The 19,139-nt window shown below is 42.7% G+C and overlaps 1 protein-coding gene across 11 annotated transcripts in view; it reads right to left on the bottom strand.

Annotated features, from left to right (window-relative positions):
- Nucleotides 1–19,139, bottom strand: part of CCDC30 (coiled-coil domain containing 30) — a 129,688-nt gene that overhangs the window by 5,923 nt on the left and 104,626 nt on the right. For all 11 annotated transcript variants that reach the window (XR_008294347.1, XR_003420234.2, XM_027059486.2 and 8 more), the window contains 3 exons: nt 7,613–7,754; nt 4,123–4,259; nt 1,145–1,259 (listed from right to left, as the gene is read on the bottom strand). Coding sequence is in view for 9 of the 11 variants with exons in the window: in XM_027059486.2 (XP_026915287.1) it covers nt 1,145–1,259; nt 4,123–4,259; nt 7,613–7,754 (394 nt within the window). In the remaining 2 variants the exon portion in view is untranslated. The remainder of the gene's footprint in view (nt 1–1,144; nt 1,260–4,122; nt 4,260–7,612; nt 7,755–19,139) is intronic.

Below are 19,139 nucleotides of genomic sequence, written 5' to 3'. Positions count from 1 at the left end.
AAGCCATATAATCTGGCAGTTCTCCTTTTTTAAAAAAACAGTTTTTTTGGTCCTGTTTTATTTTAGAGAGAGAGAGAAACAGCGTGAGCAGGGGAGGGGGCAGAGGGGGAGAGAGAGAATCTTAAGCAAGCTCCACACTCAATGCAGTGCCTGACACGGGGCTCAATCCCACAACCCTGGGATCGTGACCTGAGCTGAAATCTGGAAGCGCCTCCGGAAGTTCTGCTTTTGAAAAAAAAAATCCACAAGACAACTCATATAGCTTGGAAATAATCACCTTTCCTAGAGCAAACCAGATGTGGGTCTTATGCCCATAGCAATAGTACCCAACAGGCAGGAGCTACATAAAGTATCCTGGGATGAAACATCTAGGAGGTGATATAAGCCAGGGGAGAAAGAAAGCAGCCTCTCTCCTGGATTCAGAATGCAACTCTGCTCCTTGAAGTCCCTCTTGCTGACACATTCACCAGCTAGACTCTGGACCTTCTCTGAACTTATACTCTTTGCCACATCTGCCTGGACTTGGCCACTTGTCTGTTTGGATTTTTGTAACATAATTTCTCGGACTCTGACTCTCTTTCTTTCTCTGACTCTGATGTTCTCCTTAGGCTTGACTCCTTGCCAGACCAGACTAGCTTCATTTACCACTAGCTCAGATATGCTCATCTCTCAGACAGGGCTAAAACAATCCATGGCAAACAGGGTTGTTGAGAATGAGGCATATCTGTGAAAATATTTAATATTCATTCACTCTGAAATGTTTATGGAGCACCTGCCTATAGATACAATGACATACGAGATACAATCCTCGCCCTCCAGGGTCTCACTGCTAAGTGGATGAGATAGAGAAGCCAAATAGGCAATGATGATACAGTGTTAAGGAAGAAGCTATGAAGCATGCACAAATTGCTTTGGGATCACATAGGATGAGAGTATTTAATAAAAGCTGACCCAAAGAAGAGCAAAGCTGGCCAAGAGTAGTCTCGGGGTGTGCTGCCCTGGTGCAGCCAATGGGCCTCTTTGCCATAGTCCACCATGAGGCCAAGTACAGCCTACAGCTACAGGAAGACGAAGGGAAGAGAGAACACAATAGTCTTAGCAACCAGGCTTCATATGAAGGCCCTCATAGCAGCACCCAGCTTACCTCTTCTCTGCGAATCTGGATGCTCCTTATGATACTCTCTAAGAAGCCAACCTGGTGTTTGAGCCAGAGACTGGTTTCCTGCAAATGCTTATTTTCTTTGTCCAGGAGAAGTACTCTAAGAATGGGATAAATCAGAGGAATAACTAAAAATTTCTGTATTTTTACCAATTTATTACTTTCTAACTAATAATATAGTATTATTATAAATAATAATAATGCATAGTATTTATTAATTACTAAAAACTCAAAACTGTGTCCTCACTTCCCACTAGCTCTGGGTCTTAGCCCACTGCCCAGATTTTGGAACCAACTTTGGCAGAATAATTCCTACCATGTTCCAAGATGAAGTCGAAATTAATAAGCTTCTGGCCTATACCTAGTCATTAAATACAAATTGAGAACAGAGACATGCCGTATGCAACAGAGAAACTTAACAAAGGATACGATCCTATTCAGGGGTGGGACTGAAACAAGAGACTCTGCATCCCTTCAAATATTGTAGCTACACAGACTGCATCTGGTTCTGATCTCATACAGTCATCCTCTACTTTTGTAGTAGCAGCAGCAGCAACAGGAATAGTAATAGTAGCAGCAGTAGTAGTAGCAGTAGCACCAATAACAGTAGCAGTAGTAGTGGTAGTAGTAGCAGTAGCAGCAGTAGTGGTGGTAGTAGTGGTAGTAGTAGTAGTAGTAGTAGTAGTAGTAGTAACAGCTGCAGTAGTGGTAGCAGCAGCAGCAACCATTTACCAAGTACTTACCATGCGCTTAGGCACTATAACCTACCCACAGAGTAGACACTTAAAACTGTTCATATATTGGCTCATTTTTTTTATTTTAAATTTTTTTATGTTTTTGGTTTTTTTTTTTTTTTAATTTATTTTGGAGAGAGAGAGAGAGACAGAGTATGAGCAGGGGAAGGGCAGAGAGACGGAGACACAGAATCAGAAGCAGGCTCCAGGCTCTGAGTTGTCAGCACAGAGCCCGAAGTGGGGCTTGAAACCACGAACCATGAGATCATGACCTGAGCCGAAGTCAGACGCTTAACCAACTGAGCCACCTAGGCGCCCCTGTATTGGCTCATTTTATTCATCCTTACAACTCCATGAAATTGATGTTGTTATGGAGCCTATCTTACATATGAGGAAACTGAAGCTCAGAGAAAAGCAACATAAAACTAGAAAATCGGAGAGCTGAGATGCAATCCAGATCTTTCAGACTTCTAAGCCCGAGTTATAGAAGTTATATAAGCCCTGGTATAATCACTATACCAGGCTCATTTTCCAGGACCACGGTTTATTTGGGACACATGATCAAAACGTAGTTTTGATCAGAGATTTTTTTGTGTTTTGTGTTTGAGTTCTGGTTCTACCATTTGCTTGCTGTGTGACCCTTGGCAAAAACCAAATCTGAGCCTCAGTTTTTCTCATCTGTAAAAGAAAGCAGCATCCTGTAGAAGAAACTTACTCTAAGGAAAACATACAAATCCAATCCAGATGGCCAGAGTGTGCCTTCAGGAGGACAATATGGAAATATCATTAATATTAAGGCACAGCGAACAAGTCAGTTGCATTGGGAATGTCAAAATCAATGATGTAGATTGAGAAGGGCATGGATTATTTAGAGTACATAAAAGGGGAGACATAGATAGTAAAAGATAATCAGAGACTCTCCAGGTCTGCCCAGAGAAGCAGGTGCCCCCAACAGCAGAAAGGAGAGTTCCAATCTGCTGAACATATCTCCCCACAGACTGTGGTGCTGTGGGCTCTAGGGCCAAGCTACTGGGGTTCACACACTGCTCTGTCAGTGACTAGGCTGTCTGAGTTCCTGAGCCTCTCTGGACCTTAGCTTTCTCACCCATGAAATAAGTCTAATCCCAGTGTCTCCCTCCTGGGATTAGTGTGAGGATTGGTGAGAGAGAGAGTTTAGAACAGTGCCAAGCACATAGTGAGTGCTTGAAAAATGTTAATCATTATAGTTTTGTTTTGTTTTGTTTTGTTTTGTTTTGTTTTGTTTTTGAGAGAGAGAGAGGGCACAAGTGAGCAAGGGGGCAGAGAGAGAGGTGGGGGGTGGAGGGAAGCGGGGCTTACCCAGGGCTTGTGTTTTACCCGAAGCAGGGCTCAAGTTCACCCAGTGTGGGACTCAAACTCATGAACTGTGAGATCATGCCCTGAGCCAAAGTCAGATGCTTAAGGACTGAGCCACCCCGGTGCTCTCATTACAGTTATTATTGGTGACACTATCTGTTAAGTTCAACCCACTCTCTTTGCCCTAATTCTGTGCTCCAAGAAAACTTTGATTATAATTGAAGTTTCCTATAGAGGAGAGAGGGCTTGGGCTGGCTAATATGTGAATTTATCTTTGCTGTGGATACTTCTCATTACAGGTTAATACATTGGGTATCCTATGGGTTTAATGAATTTAAGTCACTAGTATGAGCCTGTTCCTCTCTCGATCTCTCTTGATTCCATGAGTGTTAAAACACAAAGTGACAGGCCAGAATAAGCATAGCTAGGCCCTCAGTCAGGCAATGCCTATGTGAGAGAGCCCATCTAAATGGTCAACCCGGGGTGCCTGGGTGGCTCAGTCGGTTAAACGTCGACTTCGGCTCAGGTCATGATCTCGCGGCTTGTGAGTTCGAGCCCCGCGTCGGGCTCTGTGCTGACAGCTCAGAGCCTGGAGCCTGCTTCGGATTCTGTGTCTCCCTCTCTCTCTGACCCTCCCCCATTCATGCTCTGTCTCTGTCTCAAAAATAAATAAACATTAAAAAAAAAAAAATTTTAATGGCCGACCCGCCTCCTCCGTGATCTTTTTCTCTTTAATTTCACAACTTTTGCATAAACTACTGGAAACAGCAGACAGCAGAGCAACAGTTATGAGATAGGCTGCAAACTCAAGGAATAGTCTCTGGAGCAATCTCTTTGTGGAGGGAGGAACACCTTTATAGAGTTCATTGGCTCCTCAGTCAGGACTGCACCTACTTGTTCTGGACTGAAGATGTTACCCCTTTATTGCTCTTGATTAATTCTTCTTTCTCTGTGAGTTTTTCCAGAAGGTTCCTTTTCTCTAGGAGCAGTATATCATTTTGAGCAATGATCTTGTCCTGGAATGCCTTCTCCTAGAGATAATAAAGCCCCTTGTTACCACAGCAGGAGAAAGAATTACAAAGTTGACAGCAAATTTCCCTTGTTGACTTTTCCTCTCCTGCCCCCTGGTCTGTTTTTCACCTGTTTGCTGACATTGTCAGCTAGAGAGTTCTTCTGTTTATTTTGGTTATTTTTTTGTCATGTATTTTTTTTTTGAGTAATTAATCATTCTTCTGGGTTAACATTTAAAAATATCTGAGACCTCAACTTCAATAAGTTCCCAAGCTTCTCATATTTATTCTAATACCATAGGTATCAAATCACTAACAAATACAACTGAATTCCCTGAAGCTCCAGTTTGACATTTTTTCATATAATACATCTCCATCTGCATTGTGGTGATAGTCTTCTTAAAGCAAAGGCAAGAAGATGGACATTTAGTCCCCTCACTTGGCAACCAGTGTCAGGATCTCAGTTGGCTTGGCAAATCAAGCAGGTAAGCTGGCTACTGAGAATATCCGTATAGTGGTCATGCAGAAGAGACTTCCATCTTAACACCATGTTTCATTTTCTACCAACAATTTTCCCTGAAAGCAACAGCTAGTGAAGCTATAGCTAAAGTGAGAAAGGAGGGTGTCTTGTGAAAACAATACTAAACTTCTTATACTGAAAGAGTCAGTAGATATTAATAAATGTCACTGTTGGGGAGGACTCTAGAAGCTCAAAAGTGTAGAATTGCCCTCCTCATGTCACTAATGACTGTCAGTGTTAAGTGCCCTCACCCTTCTGTGTTTGTTCCCACGTGCTGATGGCGGGAGTGAGTTGGGGTAGGAGAAGAATATTGAGCTGCTGGCAGGTGTGAATCATGGAGTTAAGAGGGGCAACTTTCTTACTTTTAAGAAAGACACTAATATAGATCATTCAGAAAAGACTCCATCTATTATTTAAGAATTATAGGAAAGGATATTACATTATGTTCTGAAACAAACCACTCCAGGTTTTAAAATCCTGCATCCAGGACCCTTCAATGTCTAACAGTAATCTTGCCTACTCTTATTTAAATACATTTTTGGTAAGGATTGAGAAGAAGCCATCCCACAGATAATACTCCACAGTTACAACTGGATTAGAAAGGAAACTGGAGGGAGAAGGCTACTGACACCCTGCCCTTTGGAAATACCCTATTTTTTTTTTTTTTTTTTTTTTTTGTAGCCAGAAAATCAGGACACATTCTCTAATAAAAGGATAAAATATTTGGAGAACTCTGGTTTGGACGTTTACAATAGTCAGGAGACTCAGTTGGCTCACCCTATAAAGAGAAGGCTGAAGGAACAAAGCCCAAAAAAGTGGCACTACTTTCTGGACATTTGGTGCTTGGAAAGGGAGCCCAGCTTTTTTATGCTCATGGCTCTGATCCACAGACGCTAAACTAAGTAAAGTCAGGACCTCCAGGTTTGTACCACTGTGGCATTAGAAGATCTCACATCAGTCTTCTCTAGGCTAAGTATTTCCTACTCCATTAACAATTTCTCTTGTGAACTGTGCATCTACCAGTTAACATGTTTCTAGGAGAGCTTACACACAAAAGAGAAGAAAGTAACATCTATGGAAAGTTGTATGTGTCAGGTACGGGCATTTCATATTTTAACTGCACAAAAAGCCTTGTGAGATGGGTACTAGCAATGCCATTTTACAGATGAGGAAAGGATACCCAGAGGCTTGTGCAAGGTCACAGAACTATTAAGTGGCAGGGCTAGATTTTGCATCCAAGTCTGTTTAAGGCCAGAGTCCACAGCCCCCCTTCAAGGGCAGTGAGAAAAGGGTCAACTGCTCTTCCTTAGCCTCTGCTTACTTGCCTCCTCCAGTGTACTTCCTGGAGACCTGCCACTCTCTGGGTAGATATGTCAGGTTTCCAGGACTGCTGTAGCAAAGAACCACAAACTGGATGGCTTAAAACAAGAGGAACTGATTTTCTCACATTCCTGGAGGCCACACGTCTAAAATTGGGGTGTTGGGTGAGTTAGTTCCTTCTGGGGGCTCCACGCCTCTCTCTCAGTCTCTGGTGTTGGCAAGCCCTCCCTGGTGCTCCCTGATGGAGCTGCATCCATCATCCATCTTCCCCTGCACGTGTCTATGTGTGTCTGCTCTTCTCATAGGGCCATCAGACATACTGGATTTCGGGCCTTGATTTAGGGCCAACTCGAATCCACTATGACCTCATCTTAACAAATCCCACCTGCAAAGACCTTATTTCCAAATCAGATCCCACTCTGAGGTTCTGGATAGACACGACTTTGTGGAGGACGTTATTTAACCCGGTACAGTCAGGGAGAAAGAGAAGATGCCTGCTGAAAGGAGGGGGGTTGTTTCTGTCATGTAAGACTAGCAGTGGAAGGCAGGCAGTACAAGAAAGTAATAATGCAGAATATTTCTGGTGGGCCCATGAGCCAGGATTGCTCCTTTCTTCTGCATACCTTTCCTAGTTGTGAATCTAACATAGATCTGAGTCTTTGAAAGTTTGGCGATGTAGTGCCCAGATAAAAGGATACTGCAAAATCCAGCTTATTTTTCTCCCTCACTATAGTGTAGAGTATCAGGAGGATTTTTTTTAATTAAGAATCCAACATTGGTGACCCATCTGTTGTAATCCAAAAATGTCTCATGTGTGTAGTCTAGAATTCTTCACCATCCCATAACAGCCCGTGGAATGACTGAAATTGCATGAATTCTTCTGGAATCCTTGGCACGTGCATAGCTATGAGTATTTTAGGAGTGAGGACAGAGTTTTCAAAATTCTGAAATGGGCTAGGGAATCTCAAGAAGGGAAAGCATGACTGGCCTCGTCAGCCGCTCTCCATTTTGAATTTGTGTCGTTTGATGATCTCAAGGCCATTCTGCAGTCAATACCGTGCCATCTGCCTCATCGTCTTCTCGCTTACCAGTAAGTCACAGGGGCAACGGGACAGGGATAAAGAAACCACAGATATTTAGAAAAAGGCTTGGAGACACCCCACAAGGATTGCTAAAGGAATAGAGGCCACATATTTTCACTGCCATTTAAGACCAACAGGAGTTCGAGGCATGATGAGGGCAACGTGGAGTAGGAATGAGTTACTGAGTGTGGTTCGGAAGGGTATGTCAGAGAAGACCAGACACTGCTCCTGAGTTGGAAGTGCGGGCTATTTTCAGCGTCTGATTCGGTTCAGCATCCCCACGAGTCTTACATCCTTTCTGGCAGGTCTTAAAGGATGACTCACATCAAAAGAAGGTGCAAAGAAGTGAAAACCTGGGCTGCAAAGGGGCCACCGGGTGGATTGCAGCCCAAGCGCGCTCTCCCGACTGGGTTGAGCAGCGACAACTTGGGGAGCTCTTCGCTTCTGCCCACCTTTTCCACTTGGTGCTGCAGGATTCTGACTTCATTTTCCAAATGCTCAATTCTCTTTTCTCGCAGCTCTACTTCCTGAAGTAAAAGGTTCTTGACTCGGCCAAGCTTGACTTTGTGGTGGTGATGTTTCTCATTGAAGTCTCTGTAAAAGTAAATTTCTATTTATGTATTTGTTTGTTTGTTTGCTTATTTATTAGTTTATTCTTATTTTATTTTAGTTTATTTTTTGAGTTTGTTTCTTTATTTTGAGAGAGAGAGAGAGAGAGAGAGAGAGAGTGTGTGTGTGTGTGTGTGAACAGGGGAGGGCAGAGAGACAGAAGATCCCAAGCTCCACTAACAGCACGGAGCCCAATACGGGGCTCGATCCCACAAACCATGAGATCATGATCTGAGCTGAAATCAAGAGTTGGACGCTCAACTGACTGAGCCAGCCAGGCGCCCCCAAAGTAAATTTAAATAGAGGCCCAGCTGAGCACTGTGGAAGTTTATGTTGCCTCCTCGTGTGTGTGCGCCTCTCTCGGGTGTCCTCTTTTTGCTCTGTCGAGGCCTGCCACCAGATGTGGATATTCGTCCTGCCTCACTCCTGCAGGACTTCTTGCCCCCAAGTAGGGGAATGGACCAAGGATAACCTCTTAAATAACACCAGCTTTAGTCATCCCCAACTCAGGAAACACTCCTTGACTTCTGACCCCTGACATCTAATTCTGAATCCTGCTCCATGGAGTCAGCTGTTAATTTAAGTTTCTAGTTCTTGGCTATACCTGTGGACAGTGATATAACCCACTTCAGCCTCTGATAACTGAGTCTGCTCTCGATCCTTGCCTCCAGTCTGAACTTCTGCAGGCCAGTTCTCTGTAGGTTTCTGCTCAAGACTAACTCTGATTCTGACATAAGTTGAACTTAACGCCAATAAGCACATGAAAAGACGTTCAACGTCATTAGGCATTAAGGAAACGCAAGTCAAAGCTACAAGGAGATACTACTTCACACCCACTAGGATGGCTAAAATGAAAAAGAAAGATAATAGCAGGTGCTAGCAACGATGTAGAGATATTGGAACTCTCAAACACTGCTGGTAGGAATGGCAGCCTCTTTGGAGAAAGCCTGGCTCAAATGGTTAAACATAGAGCCATATGACCCAGCAATTCCACTCCTAGGTATTTCTCCAAGAGAAGTGAAAACATATGTCCACACAAAAACCTGTATATGAATATTCATACTAGCACCATTCACAATAGCCAAAAGGTAGAAACAACCCAAAGACCATCACCTGAAGAATGGATAAATAAAATATGGGTTATCTGTACAATGGAACATGAATCTGCCTCAAAAAGCAATGAAGTACTGATCCATGTGACACTATGGATGAACCTTGAAAGAATTATGCTGAGTGAAGAGTCAGTCACAAACGACCACATATTATATTATTCCATTTATATGTAATGTCCAGAACAGGCAAATAGAGGATTCCTTGTCGCCCAGGGCTAGGGGTGGGGAGGGAAACTGAGGATGGCGGACAACAGCTAAAAGGCTTCTTTGGGGGGTGTGAAATGTTTTAAAATTGATTGTGGTGTTGGATGTACAACTAAAAGCCATTCAATTGTACACTTTAAGTGGGTGAACTATATGGTATATTAATTATATCAATAAACCTGTTGGGGTTTTTTTTAAAGAACAAAAATCTAAATGATCATTTCAAGCTACTATAACACCTAATCCGAGCAAACAAGAAAACAGATTAATACCTCAATGCCACCACTAGGCAAACCTCTTTGAGAATGGCTGTGCTTTCCAAGTAAGAACATTGTTATTCAGAAAGTGCTTCTTCTAATGAAAAATTGAGGAGAAGTTTTACTTTGAACCTATTAGGTCTGATAACACAAAATCACTCCACACCAGGGTTTCTTGACCTTTGCCCCATTGGCATCTTGTGCCAGATAAGTCTTTGTTGTGGAGGGCTATCCTGTGCTTTGTAGAATCCTTGGCCTCTACCCACTTGATGCCAGTCGTACCAATGTCTCCAGATATTGCAAAATGTTCCCTTGCCCTGGGAGGCAAACCACTGCTCACTGAGAAGCACTGCTGTAGCTAACGTTCCTAAACCAGGTTTTCTCAGCCTACAGCAGTGTTCCCCAAGCTGCGTCGTGACCAGCAACATCCGCATCGCCTGGGAACTTGTTCGAAGGTGCAAAGCCTCGGGCTCTCTCCCGGAACCGCAGAATAGTAAACTCTGGGAGTGGATCTGTGTTTTAGCAACGCTTCTGGGGATTCTAATGCAACCTAAAGCTTGAGAGAAAGCCCTGGGCATATTTGGGAGGGATCCCTCACCACTTCCACTTCATCATAAACAGACTACTTGTGGCGGGCTAAGTGTACCTAGAGCCTTTCTTCGCTCCTGCTGGCAAAACCCAGATTTCATTTAGGTGCCCACAGAGGGCTCTTGATCTCAAGAAAGGTGGGTGGGTCCCAGGGGTGTGTGTGTGTGTGTGTGTGTGTGTGTGTGTGTGTGTGTGTGTCTGTGTGTGGCTACAGGGATGGACCTGTGACAAAGGTATGCTTGCTGGGCACTTCCAGGAACTTCAGAAACCAGCCCTCTCTGCGCTGGCTGGCCTCCTGCTGAGCTTGCGCCACCTGCCCCTACAGTCACCACCTTGTAACCATGATGTGACAAGCCTAAAGACAAAGGTGCTGACCCACCAAGCATGGCAGAGGGAAAGGAAGGAAAGAGCCTGGGCCTTCACGACACTACTGAGCAGCTAAAGCTACCCCAACAATCACCTTCCTCCAGATTTCTTGTTATGTAAGAGAAAATTTTGGTCTACATCGATGTCAAGTTTTTGGTTTCTTTCGTTTCACTTTATTTTTATTTGTGGTTAATTACATCCTGATAGCTTAAAAAACAAAAAAACAAAAAACCACAACTACTCCAAACAAGAAGAAACTATTCTAATGGTCTCTGTAGCCCCCTGATTTCCCTGAATGCCTAGACATTTGGGTAATGCCTTTTTAACTGAAACAGAAAGTGTTTAAGGAATGAGGAATCCACTCTGGGTACTGTAGACACTTGAGGGCACAGTCATTCAGGCCTACGGTGCTGAGCAGTTTGCACATGTCAACTGTCTGATCTTACCTCTGATACTTAAACTGGGGGAAGCCCTGATGGAAGGGAACTACCAGCTAACTAAAAACCTGTGCTCCAGGCTTTTCACACACCTCATTTGATTTTATTTATTTATTATTTATTTATTTATTTTTATTATTATTTTTTTCTCATTTGATTTTATTTTTCTTCAACGTTTTTTTTTTTTTTTTTTTTTTTTGGGGACAGAGAGAGACAGAGCATGAACAGGGGAGGGGCAGAGAGAGAGGGAGACACAGAATCGGAAACAGGCTCCAGGCTCTGAGCCATCAGCCCAGAGCCCGACGCCGGGCTCGAACCCACGGACCGCGAGATCGTGACCTGGCTGAAGTCGGACGCTTAACCGACTGCGCCACCCAGGCGCCCCATCTCATTTGATTTTAAAGCAAAGCTGTGCAGCCAATCTCCTTCTCTATGAATCAGGACGTGGAGGCTGGGCAGTAGAGTTTACTCAGTGGAACTGAGGTATCCAAACCCTTCACATTCCTTGACTAGCTCTCTAAGGCCTTGGAATATCCTGCTCGATAATAACATCTTTGTATACCTGTGGCCTTGGACCACACCAATATTTTATCTTAACAATATGATCGGGGCACCTGGGTGGATCAGTCGGTTGAGCATCTGACTGCGGCTTAGGTCATGATCTCGCGGTTCATGAGTTTGAGCCCCACATCGGGCTCTATGCTGTCAGCACGGAGCCCGCTTAGGATCCTCTGTCCCCCTCTCTCTGTCTTTCCCCTGCTTGTGCTCTCTCAAGGATAAATAAACATTTCAAAAAAAAAAAAAAAACCCAATATGATTTATGGTGAGAGCATTTTTGTTCTCCTAGGGCCCTGGGCCATGCTGTGTCAGTTTGACCTTGGGGGTTTGGGAGTCTGGAGACTGAGTAATTAACGGTAATCACTGGGGCACTCCATGCCGATGAGACTGACCCCCGATAAAAATCTCTGGATGTCAAGGCTCAGGTGAGTTTCCCTGGTTGGGAAACCTTCATACGTGTTGTCACACATCATTGCTGGTAGGATTATGTACTGTCCGTTCTACTCCACTGGGAGAGGACAACAGGCTTGCATCCTGTCTCTCCTGGACTCTATCCTATGAGCCTTTCTCCTCTGCTGATTTTAATCTGTATTCTTTCACTGTAATATACCATAACCATGAGTATAACGGCTCTTCTGAGTTCTGTGAGTCCGAATGAATCACAAACCTAAGGGTGCTCTTGAGACTCCTGACCCAGAAGGAAGTTACTTGTACAAAGAAGAATCTGACCTTAGAGCCTGTGATCTCCCACTCTACCCTAAGGCTATAATGCCAGCAAAGCCAAGCAAACCAGATGTTGCTGATTTCTCCAGTAAGAAATTTATTTTTTAATTTTTAAAAATGAAATTAAATTTCATTATTTTTTAAATTGAGGCATAATTGACATTATATTAGTTTTAGCTGTGTAACATAATGAGTTGATATTTGTGTATATTGCAAAACGATCACTACAGTCTAACATCTGTCACCATATATAGAAACTTTTCTTCTTGTGATGAGAGCTTTTAAGATTTACTCTCTTAGAACAGCTTTCAAAGATGCAATACAATACTAACTCTGGTCACCATGCTATACATTACATCTCCACGATTTATTTGTTTTATAACAGAAAGTTTATATCTTCTGATCTACTAGAGAAAGCTTTCAGCATTTCACCATTGAATATTGTGTTAACTGTAGGCTTACATTTCAGGTCTTACATTCAAGTCTTTAATCCATTTTTTGAGTAAAATTTTGTGTATGGTATAAGAGAGTGGTCCAGCTTCATTCTTTGGCATGTAACCATCCAGTTTCCACAACGCTGTTTATTGAAGAGACTGTCTCTTCCCCACTGTATATTCTTTGCTTCCTTGTCATAAATTGACCAAATATGTGTGGGTTTGATATTTTGTTTTATACAAGTACTAGGAACCAGCTGGAGGGGAGGAGCAAAACAGACTTATCTAGATGCTAATTCTAATCAAACTGTGATGGAAGAGCTACTCCAAGAGAGTCGTACAGCCTTGTAAATTATGTCCTTTTTTTTTAGTTCATTATTTTTGAAAAAGAGAGCGGGTGCAGGGGAGGGGCAGAGAGAGAGAGGGGGAGGGATCCACACTGTCAGTGTCGAGCTTAAAGCTCAAGCCCCAGGTCGGGCTCTGTGTTGTTAGTGGAGTTGGGGATTCTCTCCCTCTCTCTCTGATCCTCCCCTACTCTCTCTTTTTTCTCTCTCTCTCAAAATAAATAAATAAACATTTAAAAAAAGAAATTTTTTTATTAAAAATTGTTTTTAATGTTTTATTTATTTTCGAAAGAGAGAGAGGGAAAGAGTACCAGCAGGGGTAGGGCAGAGGGAGAGGGAGATATAGAATCCGAAGCAGGCTCCAGGCTCCGAGCTGCCAGCACAGAGCCTGATGAGGGGCCTGAACTCATAAACTGTGAGACTATGACCTGAGCCGAAGTCAGACACCCACTGGAGCCACTCAGGCGCCCCAGAAATTAATTTATTTTTTTAAAGTAAGATGATAAGCTATAGAAAATTTGGGAAGAAAACCCAACTCCCAATATGATTAGTATTAAAATAGTGGTTGTATTTCCTTCTAGTCTTTTTATAAGCATCTTTTCCTTAAATCTTACCTATATTAAAATTTTTATCTTATGCCCTTTTCATTTATTATATTGTAAGCATTTCCTCATGCTGCTGTCTCACCTTCAGGGCCCCCATCTTTTACAGTGGAATGAAGTTCCATTAAGTGAGTGGATTAGGGTTGACCTAACTAGCTCCTACTGCCTGATACTCAGGCTTCTTCCTGTAGTGTTATGCATGGTTTGAAGAGTATGTTGACGCAGTACAGCTGGTGAGAGGCTGGAGCCTTCCCTTGCCATTGCTGGCTGGCTGTTTGGCACACTTTCTGCTTTGGTCAGAAGCTCTGTTGGCCAACTTGCCTGAAGAGCACATGCATTTTCTAAGTTTATTTTTGGTTTTATTAACTACTAGATCTATGAGGCAGCACAATACTCATGTTTTAAAATTTAGGGACAACTTTTTGTTTATGTTCGAGTAGAACCAGATGGACTTTTCCATTATTTTTCTTTCAAAAAGGCAAGGAATTTGTTCCTCTGGAAGAGTGGTTGGGAAAACATGGAAAAATTAGGCATGGTCCATAAAGGCCAGGACTGGGATCAGGGGAATGAAAACAAAAATGAACTTCGAGTTTTGACAGTTCCTTCCATTTTCTTTCCTAAATCTGTGTTTTTTAACACTGGATGGCACATCAGAATCACATGAGGAAGCTTTTATAAAAACAGTGATCCCTAAGCCCTATCCCCACTGCTTCTGATCTAACTAAATCTATGCTGGTACCCAGGCACATGCAGCTGGGGTCAGGATCCACTGTCCCAAAGGCAAGGGGAAAATAACATGGAAGAATAACCAGCCTCACAGCCAGCAAAAAATTTTAAGATAAAATGACAAATATTTATGACTATACGTGAGCATCAAAAATCATAGCATATGTTGAGCAAAAGAAGTTGGACACAAAAGATTACATGTGTTAAGAATCCCATCATTTTGGTGCCCTTACATGGGAGCTTTGAGTCTTTTCATCTGGACTCTGAGCCTTGGTGCAAACTTGATGAGTACCTTTTCTTTTCTTCCTTTACTCTCATTTCAGGGGCTTTTCAAGGAATGTGGTCGAATTGGAACACTTTCATGTCGACTGCTTAGGTTGCAATCCTCTAGCTGTGGCTACTCTATGGGGAGGAAAAAGCCTGCCTTTTGGCTGAAAGTTAGTACCCTGGCGGGAATGGTAATAAGACCCAGAAGCTTGATGCCCTCTCTTTATTCCTGTCCTTATACAAAGTTGTCTGTCTTGGGCACGGGACAGCCACCTAAGTCACCAGGACGGCCACCGATCCTAAGACTCCAGTGTGAGGTTTCCTCCTCATTGGTCTAATGTAATTCCCCTCCAAATCTCTGGACTAGCCGCCTCTGGCCAGGAGACCCCCACTAGGAGCCAGCCGAAACCAGTACTCAATTGAATTAAAACCCAACTGGGGACCATTTCCCAGGGAAGCTGGCTGTAAAGCCTATATGTGTTGGAATGTCGCTTAGATCATGATAGATTTCTATCTTTACTGTTTTCTGTCAACGTCTTCTACTAACTGCTACTTACATTACAAAATTGGCTAATTCCCCCTTGTAAAACTTTTCCAGTATTTTCCTTGGGTTAAAAATGGCAGTTTCTTCTCAGCCTTTTTGACAAGGCAAACTCAGTCCATACGTCAGCACCCATCTGTAGTCTAGGATGCAATGGGGAAGCCGGGGGAGGGAGGGAGGGAGGGACCCTAGCATCCTTCCTTCAGGGGCCCTTAGTTGGCTGGTCAGTCAGTGATCATAGCAACTTTGTTCGAGGGATGCCTCAGGTCACTTTAACACCAGGAACCTCTGACACATCCTGCGTGTGGGACGCCAACTGGGAGTCGGGGGGGGGGGGGGGGTGAGGTGGTGGATCTCCGTAGTAATGGACCTTCTCTACTTCTCTCTCTAGGAAGGAGGAACATGGGAGCTCCTCTTCAGTTCTCAGGGATCCTCCCTTGAGATGCCTTTTCAATCCAGTGGAGACAATTTGCATTGCAAAATTTAGGAAAGGACTGATCTCCCATAACACTGCATGGCCTTACTAGGATCTAACCGTTAGATCTCTTCTGCAGGAAATCTGGCAAATGGATAGAGGTACCCTAGGTCCAGGCATTCACAGCTCTAAATCAGGACCCAGACGAAACGTCCTCTTACAGAATGTATTTGCCTAAATGTGTTTGGTTAGTAAACTCCCTCCTGACATACTGGATGTCTAAACAGGCCTCCTCCTGATAGAACTAAGTTGCTGGAGGAAACCCAGGCCATCCCTAATGAAGGGGACACTTGACTCTCTCTCTGTTCTGCTAATAGATGTGAGGGCCTCTCCTTCATTCATTTCCTGGGTTAATGGCTATAATTGGAACTAACTGTGGTTAGTTTACCTAGGGACGGGGACTTTAAGGAATATTCCCAAGCAGCTGCCGAAACTCCATTTGTTTCAGGGAAACAAATGTCTGCCTTCTCCTACCTGACATGGACTCCATATTTCCACTTTGGAAACAAAACAAAACAAAACAAAAAACCTGGTGCCTGCTCATCTGTCCAAGTGGACAGGCTTTAGGACCAAGTAGACCTCTCTCTCTCTCTCTCTCTCTCTCTCTCTGCCCTCTGGAATTTTATCTGCCTTCAGGCCTCTGGGTAGAACCTCACCTCTTCAGCCTTCCCCTCCCCCTCCTCCTATTTCCGCACCACCTTGGGTGCAGCCTGCACAACTGGTTCCTATACCATCATTGGTGCCTCAGGCACCATTGGCTGCTCCTCCCACCCTCTAAGTCAAGGAGTAAAGGACACCCCCTTGGACTCCCCACTTCATATTCCCCGCTGATGTTCCAGGTAAAAACTAAAGACGGGGAACAAATTGATTGACTTTTAAGTGGATGCAGGGGTAACATTTTTGGTAGTTAAACTAATTTAAGTTTGCTGGTTTGAGATAAACCTGTTTATCAGCATTAAATATAAAACTTTTTTTTTATTCTATCTGGGTTTGCTGAAGGTCAAATAAGCTCAGGTTACCTCTGCAATTTGTTAGCAAAAAGATGACTTAAAATAATGGTTAATTTTGTCTGTCTTGAGGTTTTCAGCAGTAATTGTTAAGACAGCTTTCAAAGTCTTTGGTAACCTGAAACATTAAAGTTTCGATTGTATAATGAACGGGATAGAATTCATTGGACATCTAGGTCTTTTCCAAATAAAATGGAATGCTAAAACATTAATTAGGTTTGCGCTTTGACTTCTTATTGCAGACAAACTAAGGCTATTTGGGTCTGTCGGCAAACATGCTTGTGCTTAAGTGGTTCATAAATTTGCCATCTAAAGAATTCTGGTAACAGTTCACAATCGGTTACTACTAAGTTTTCACTGGAAACTAAGGTTTCTAAGAGTTGAAATTCTGCTGAATGTAGTTTATACTAATGGAAATAAGGGAAACAACTCGGTATGTAAAAATGTAGGAAATGTGTAAGAAGAATATAAGGAATGGAAATACATTTTTGTGGAAGGTAAAAGACAGTAATTTTGTCCTAAATGAGAAGGGCTGTTTGGAGAGAAATGGTTTGGAACAAAATCTGATGGCAAAGGAAAGTTGTAGAAGGTTCGTGAAGGAAAATCTCTGGAAAGGAATTTCATGTGTGGTTAGGATGCACAAAGGTTGCAACGAATGGATTTTAAAAGTACACTGGTATAAGGTTAAAATTCTGCTTTTCTCTCTGCTCAAAACACAAAAGTTTTCTTGGATTGTTGATCTGCTCTTGATAAAAAAATAATATGCAAAATTTTTCTCTCTGGTCTGCCGGAGAAAACCAAAGCTTTGGGTTTCCTCTTTATCAAGTCTTTGATTACTTCAAGTTAAAACTTCTCAATGTGAAAGGAGCTAAGTTCTGCTAACAACTATATAACCCTATATATTTGCCTTTGGAATCTCTCAGTGCCACCTTGGTTAAATGAATAAATAAAATTTGTAATGAGCAGTAATCCTGTTTAGGTTGTGCTCTGTAACTTATCTAAGGTTTTAACAAACTTCCCAAGATTTAAATTGTAAATGAAGTTTTTTTGACCAGTTAGGCCTTTTTTTGGTATGTGAAGTTACTTGGAAGACACTGTCATTCATGGTAAACCTTAGGTTGTGTTGCACGGGTAAGTGCATGGGTAGATGCATGGGTAAATGCTCCAATATAAATGCAAATCCTGATGTTTTAATATGTTTTGGTAATAAGGTCGGCACTTGGCTATGCCGATTATTGAAATGTTATGTGTCACAAAAATAACCGAATTTCCTTGTCAATTGCATCTTTTTTTTAATTAAAAAAATTGTTTTTAACGTTTATTTATTTTTTTGAGACAGAGAGAGACAGAGCATGAACGGGGAAGGGTCAGAGAGAGAGGGAGACACAGAATCCGAAACAGGCTCCGGGCTCGAACTCAGAGACGGCGAGATCATGACCCGAGCTGAAGTCGGACATTCAACCAACTGAGCCACCCAGGCGCCCCGGTCAATTGCATCTTAATGAACTCTCATATTAGATTGTTACCAATGTCCGTTTCTGAGATTTTGTCATTTATAGTTATTTGTTCTGGAAGCATATAAGAAAACATGTTTCATTTTCAAGGAGACTTATACAAAGAACTTTTAGGACACATACAGGCATTTGACATCTTTAAGATTAATATTAAGATGGGTAAGAATTTTCAGAACTAAAAAGTTGCATTGAAACAGAAGAAGAATTAGTAACATGGGACTAAATGAACTGAAAAAGATGGTTATCGTTTTGCAGCTCTTGTTTTGAAGTATTGCCGGTTCTCTAACATTTGCTCTTCCAGATTAAGGAAACTTTCTCAAGATATCTGTGCTATACAGAAATGTCATAAAGTATTTATTTGTGTACAAAGTATTTAACTTTTCTCTCTACCTAAACCCTCTCAAATTCAAAAGCTCTCAGTGAGCATTCTTTCTTCCGTGGCCATCATACTTGTTTGCATAAGTGTGGTAGAGCCCCTCCCTAAGGAATGTGGTGAAAACCTCAAGACAAGGGAAGGCAACCTGGCTATGTGCACGTGCGCAACATTCCTCCCGACTCTCTAACATAGACCGCCCATTCAGACTGTAGGTTACCATTTGTGGGAGACAAAGGAGCAAAAGTTGTACAAAAGGCGACCCTCTCCTGCCCCCCACGGTGCTCAGGGCTCAGCCTTTTGGGTCTTAGCCCGCTGAGCCTGTGCTGGCACAAATAAAACTGCTTCCTGTAAAGAAAAGCCTTGGTGTCCCATCTCCATGTGTATGTCTCACTGCTACATAAGTTCAATGAGAATCTGTTCTCCTTGGAACCGGACACCATTGGAAATATTGGTAATTTTACCAAGGCTTTAACTGGAATGTCATATTTGAGAGACATGCATAGACTCAGTTATGACCATACAGTTAAAAGGAACTAAGGTTGACTTTATGACACATGGAGCCATAAAGCTCCTTGGCTAAGTTCCCAGCAGCCTAACCAGGTGAGTAAAGAATGTCACTTCCTGGCAGGTGCAGGAACCTCGGGATATCTTCGGCACCTTGTGAAGAGGAATTCGCCCAAATCTACAGGTGTTGCAGGCATGTCTGACAGCAAGTACTTGGCTTGGCTTCTGGCCTGGAGAGGCTACTAAAAAGTTCAATCTGGAGATTCCTTCTAAAAAGTTCCAGCAAAGTAAAATTTAAAAGATATATATGATCAATAACTGTTCTTGCTGAACTT

This window comes from Acinonyx jubatus, chromosome C1, assembly GCF_027475565.1.
Source record: "Acinonyx jubatus isolate Ajub_Pintada_27869175 chromosome C1, VMU_Ajub_asm_v1.0, whole genome shotgun sequence".
Lineage (NCBI taxonomy): Eukaryota > Metazoa > Chordata > Mammalia > Carnivora > Felidae > Acinonyx > Acinonyx jubatus.
Note: the sequence above shows the minus strand (reverse complement) of the source record. Positions and strands in the feature narration are given on the sequence as shown.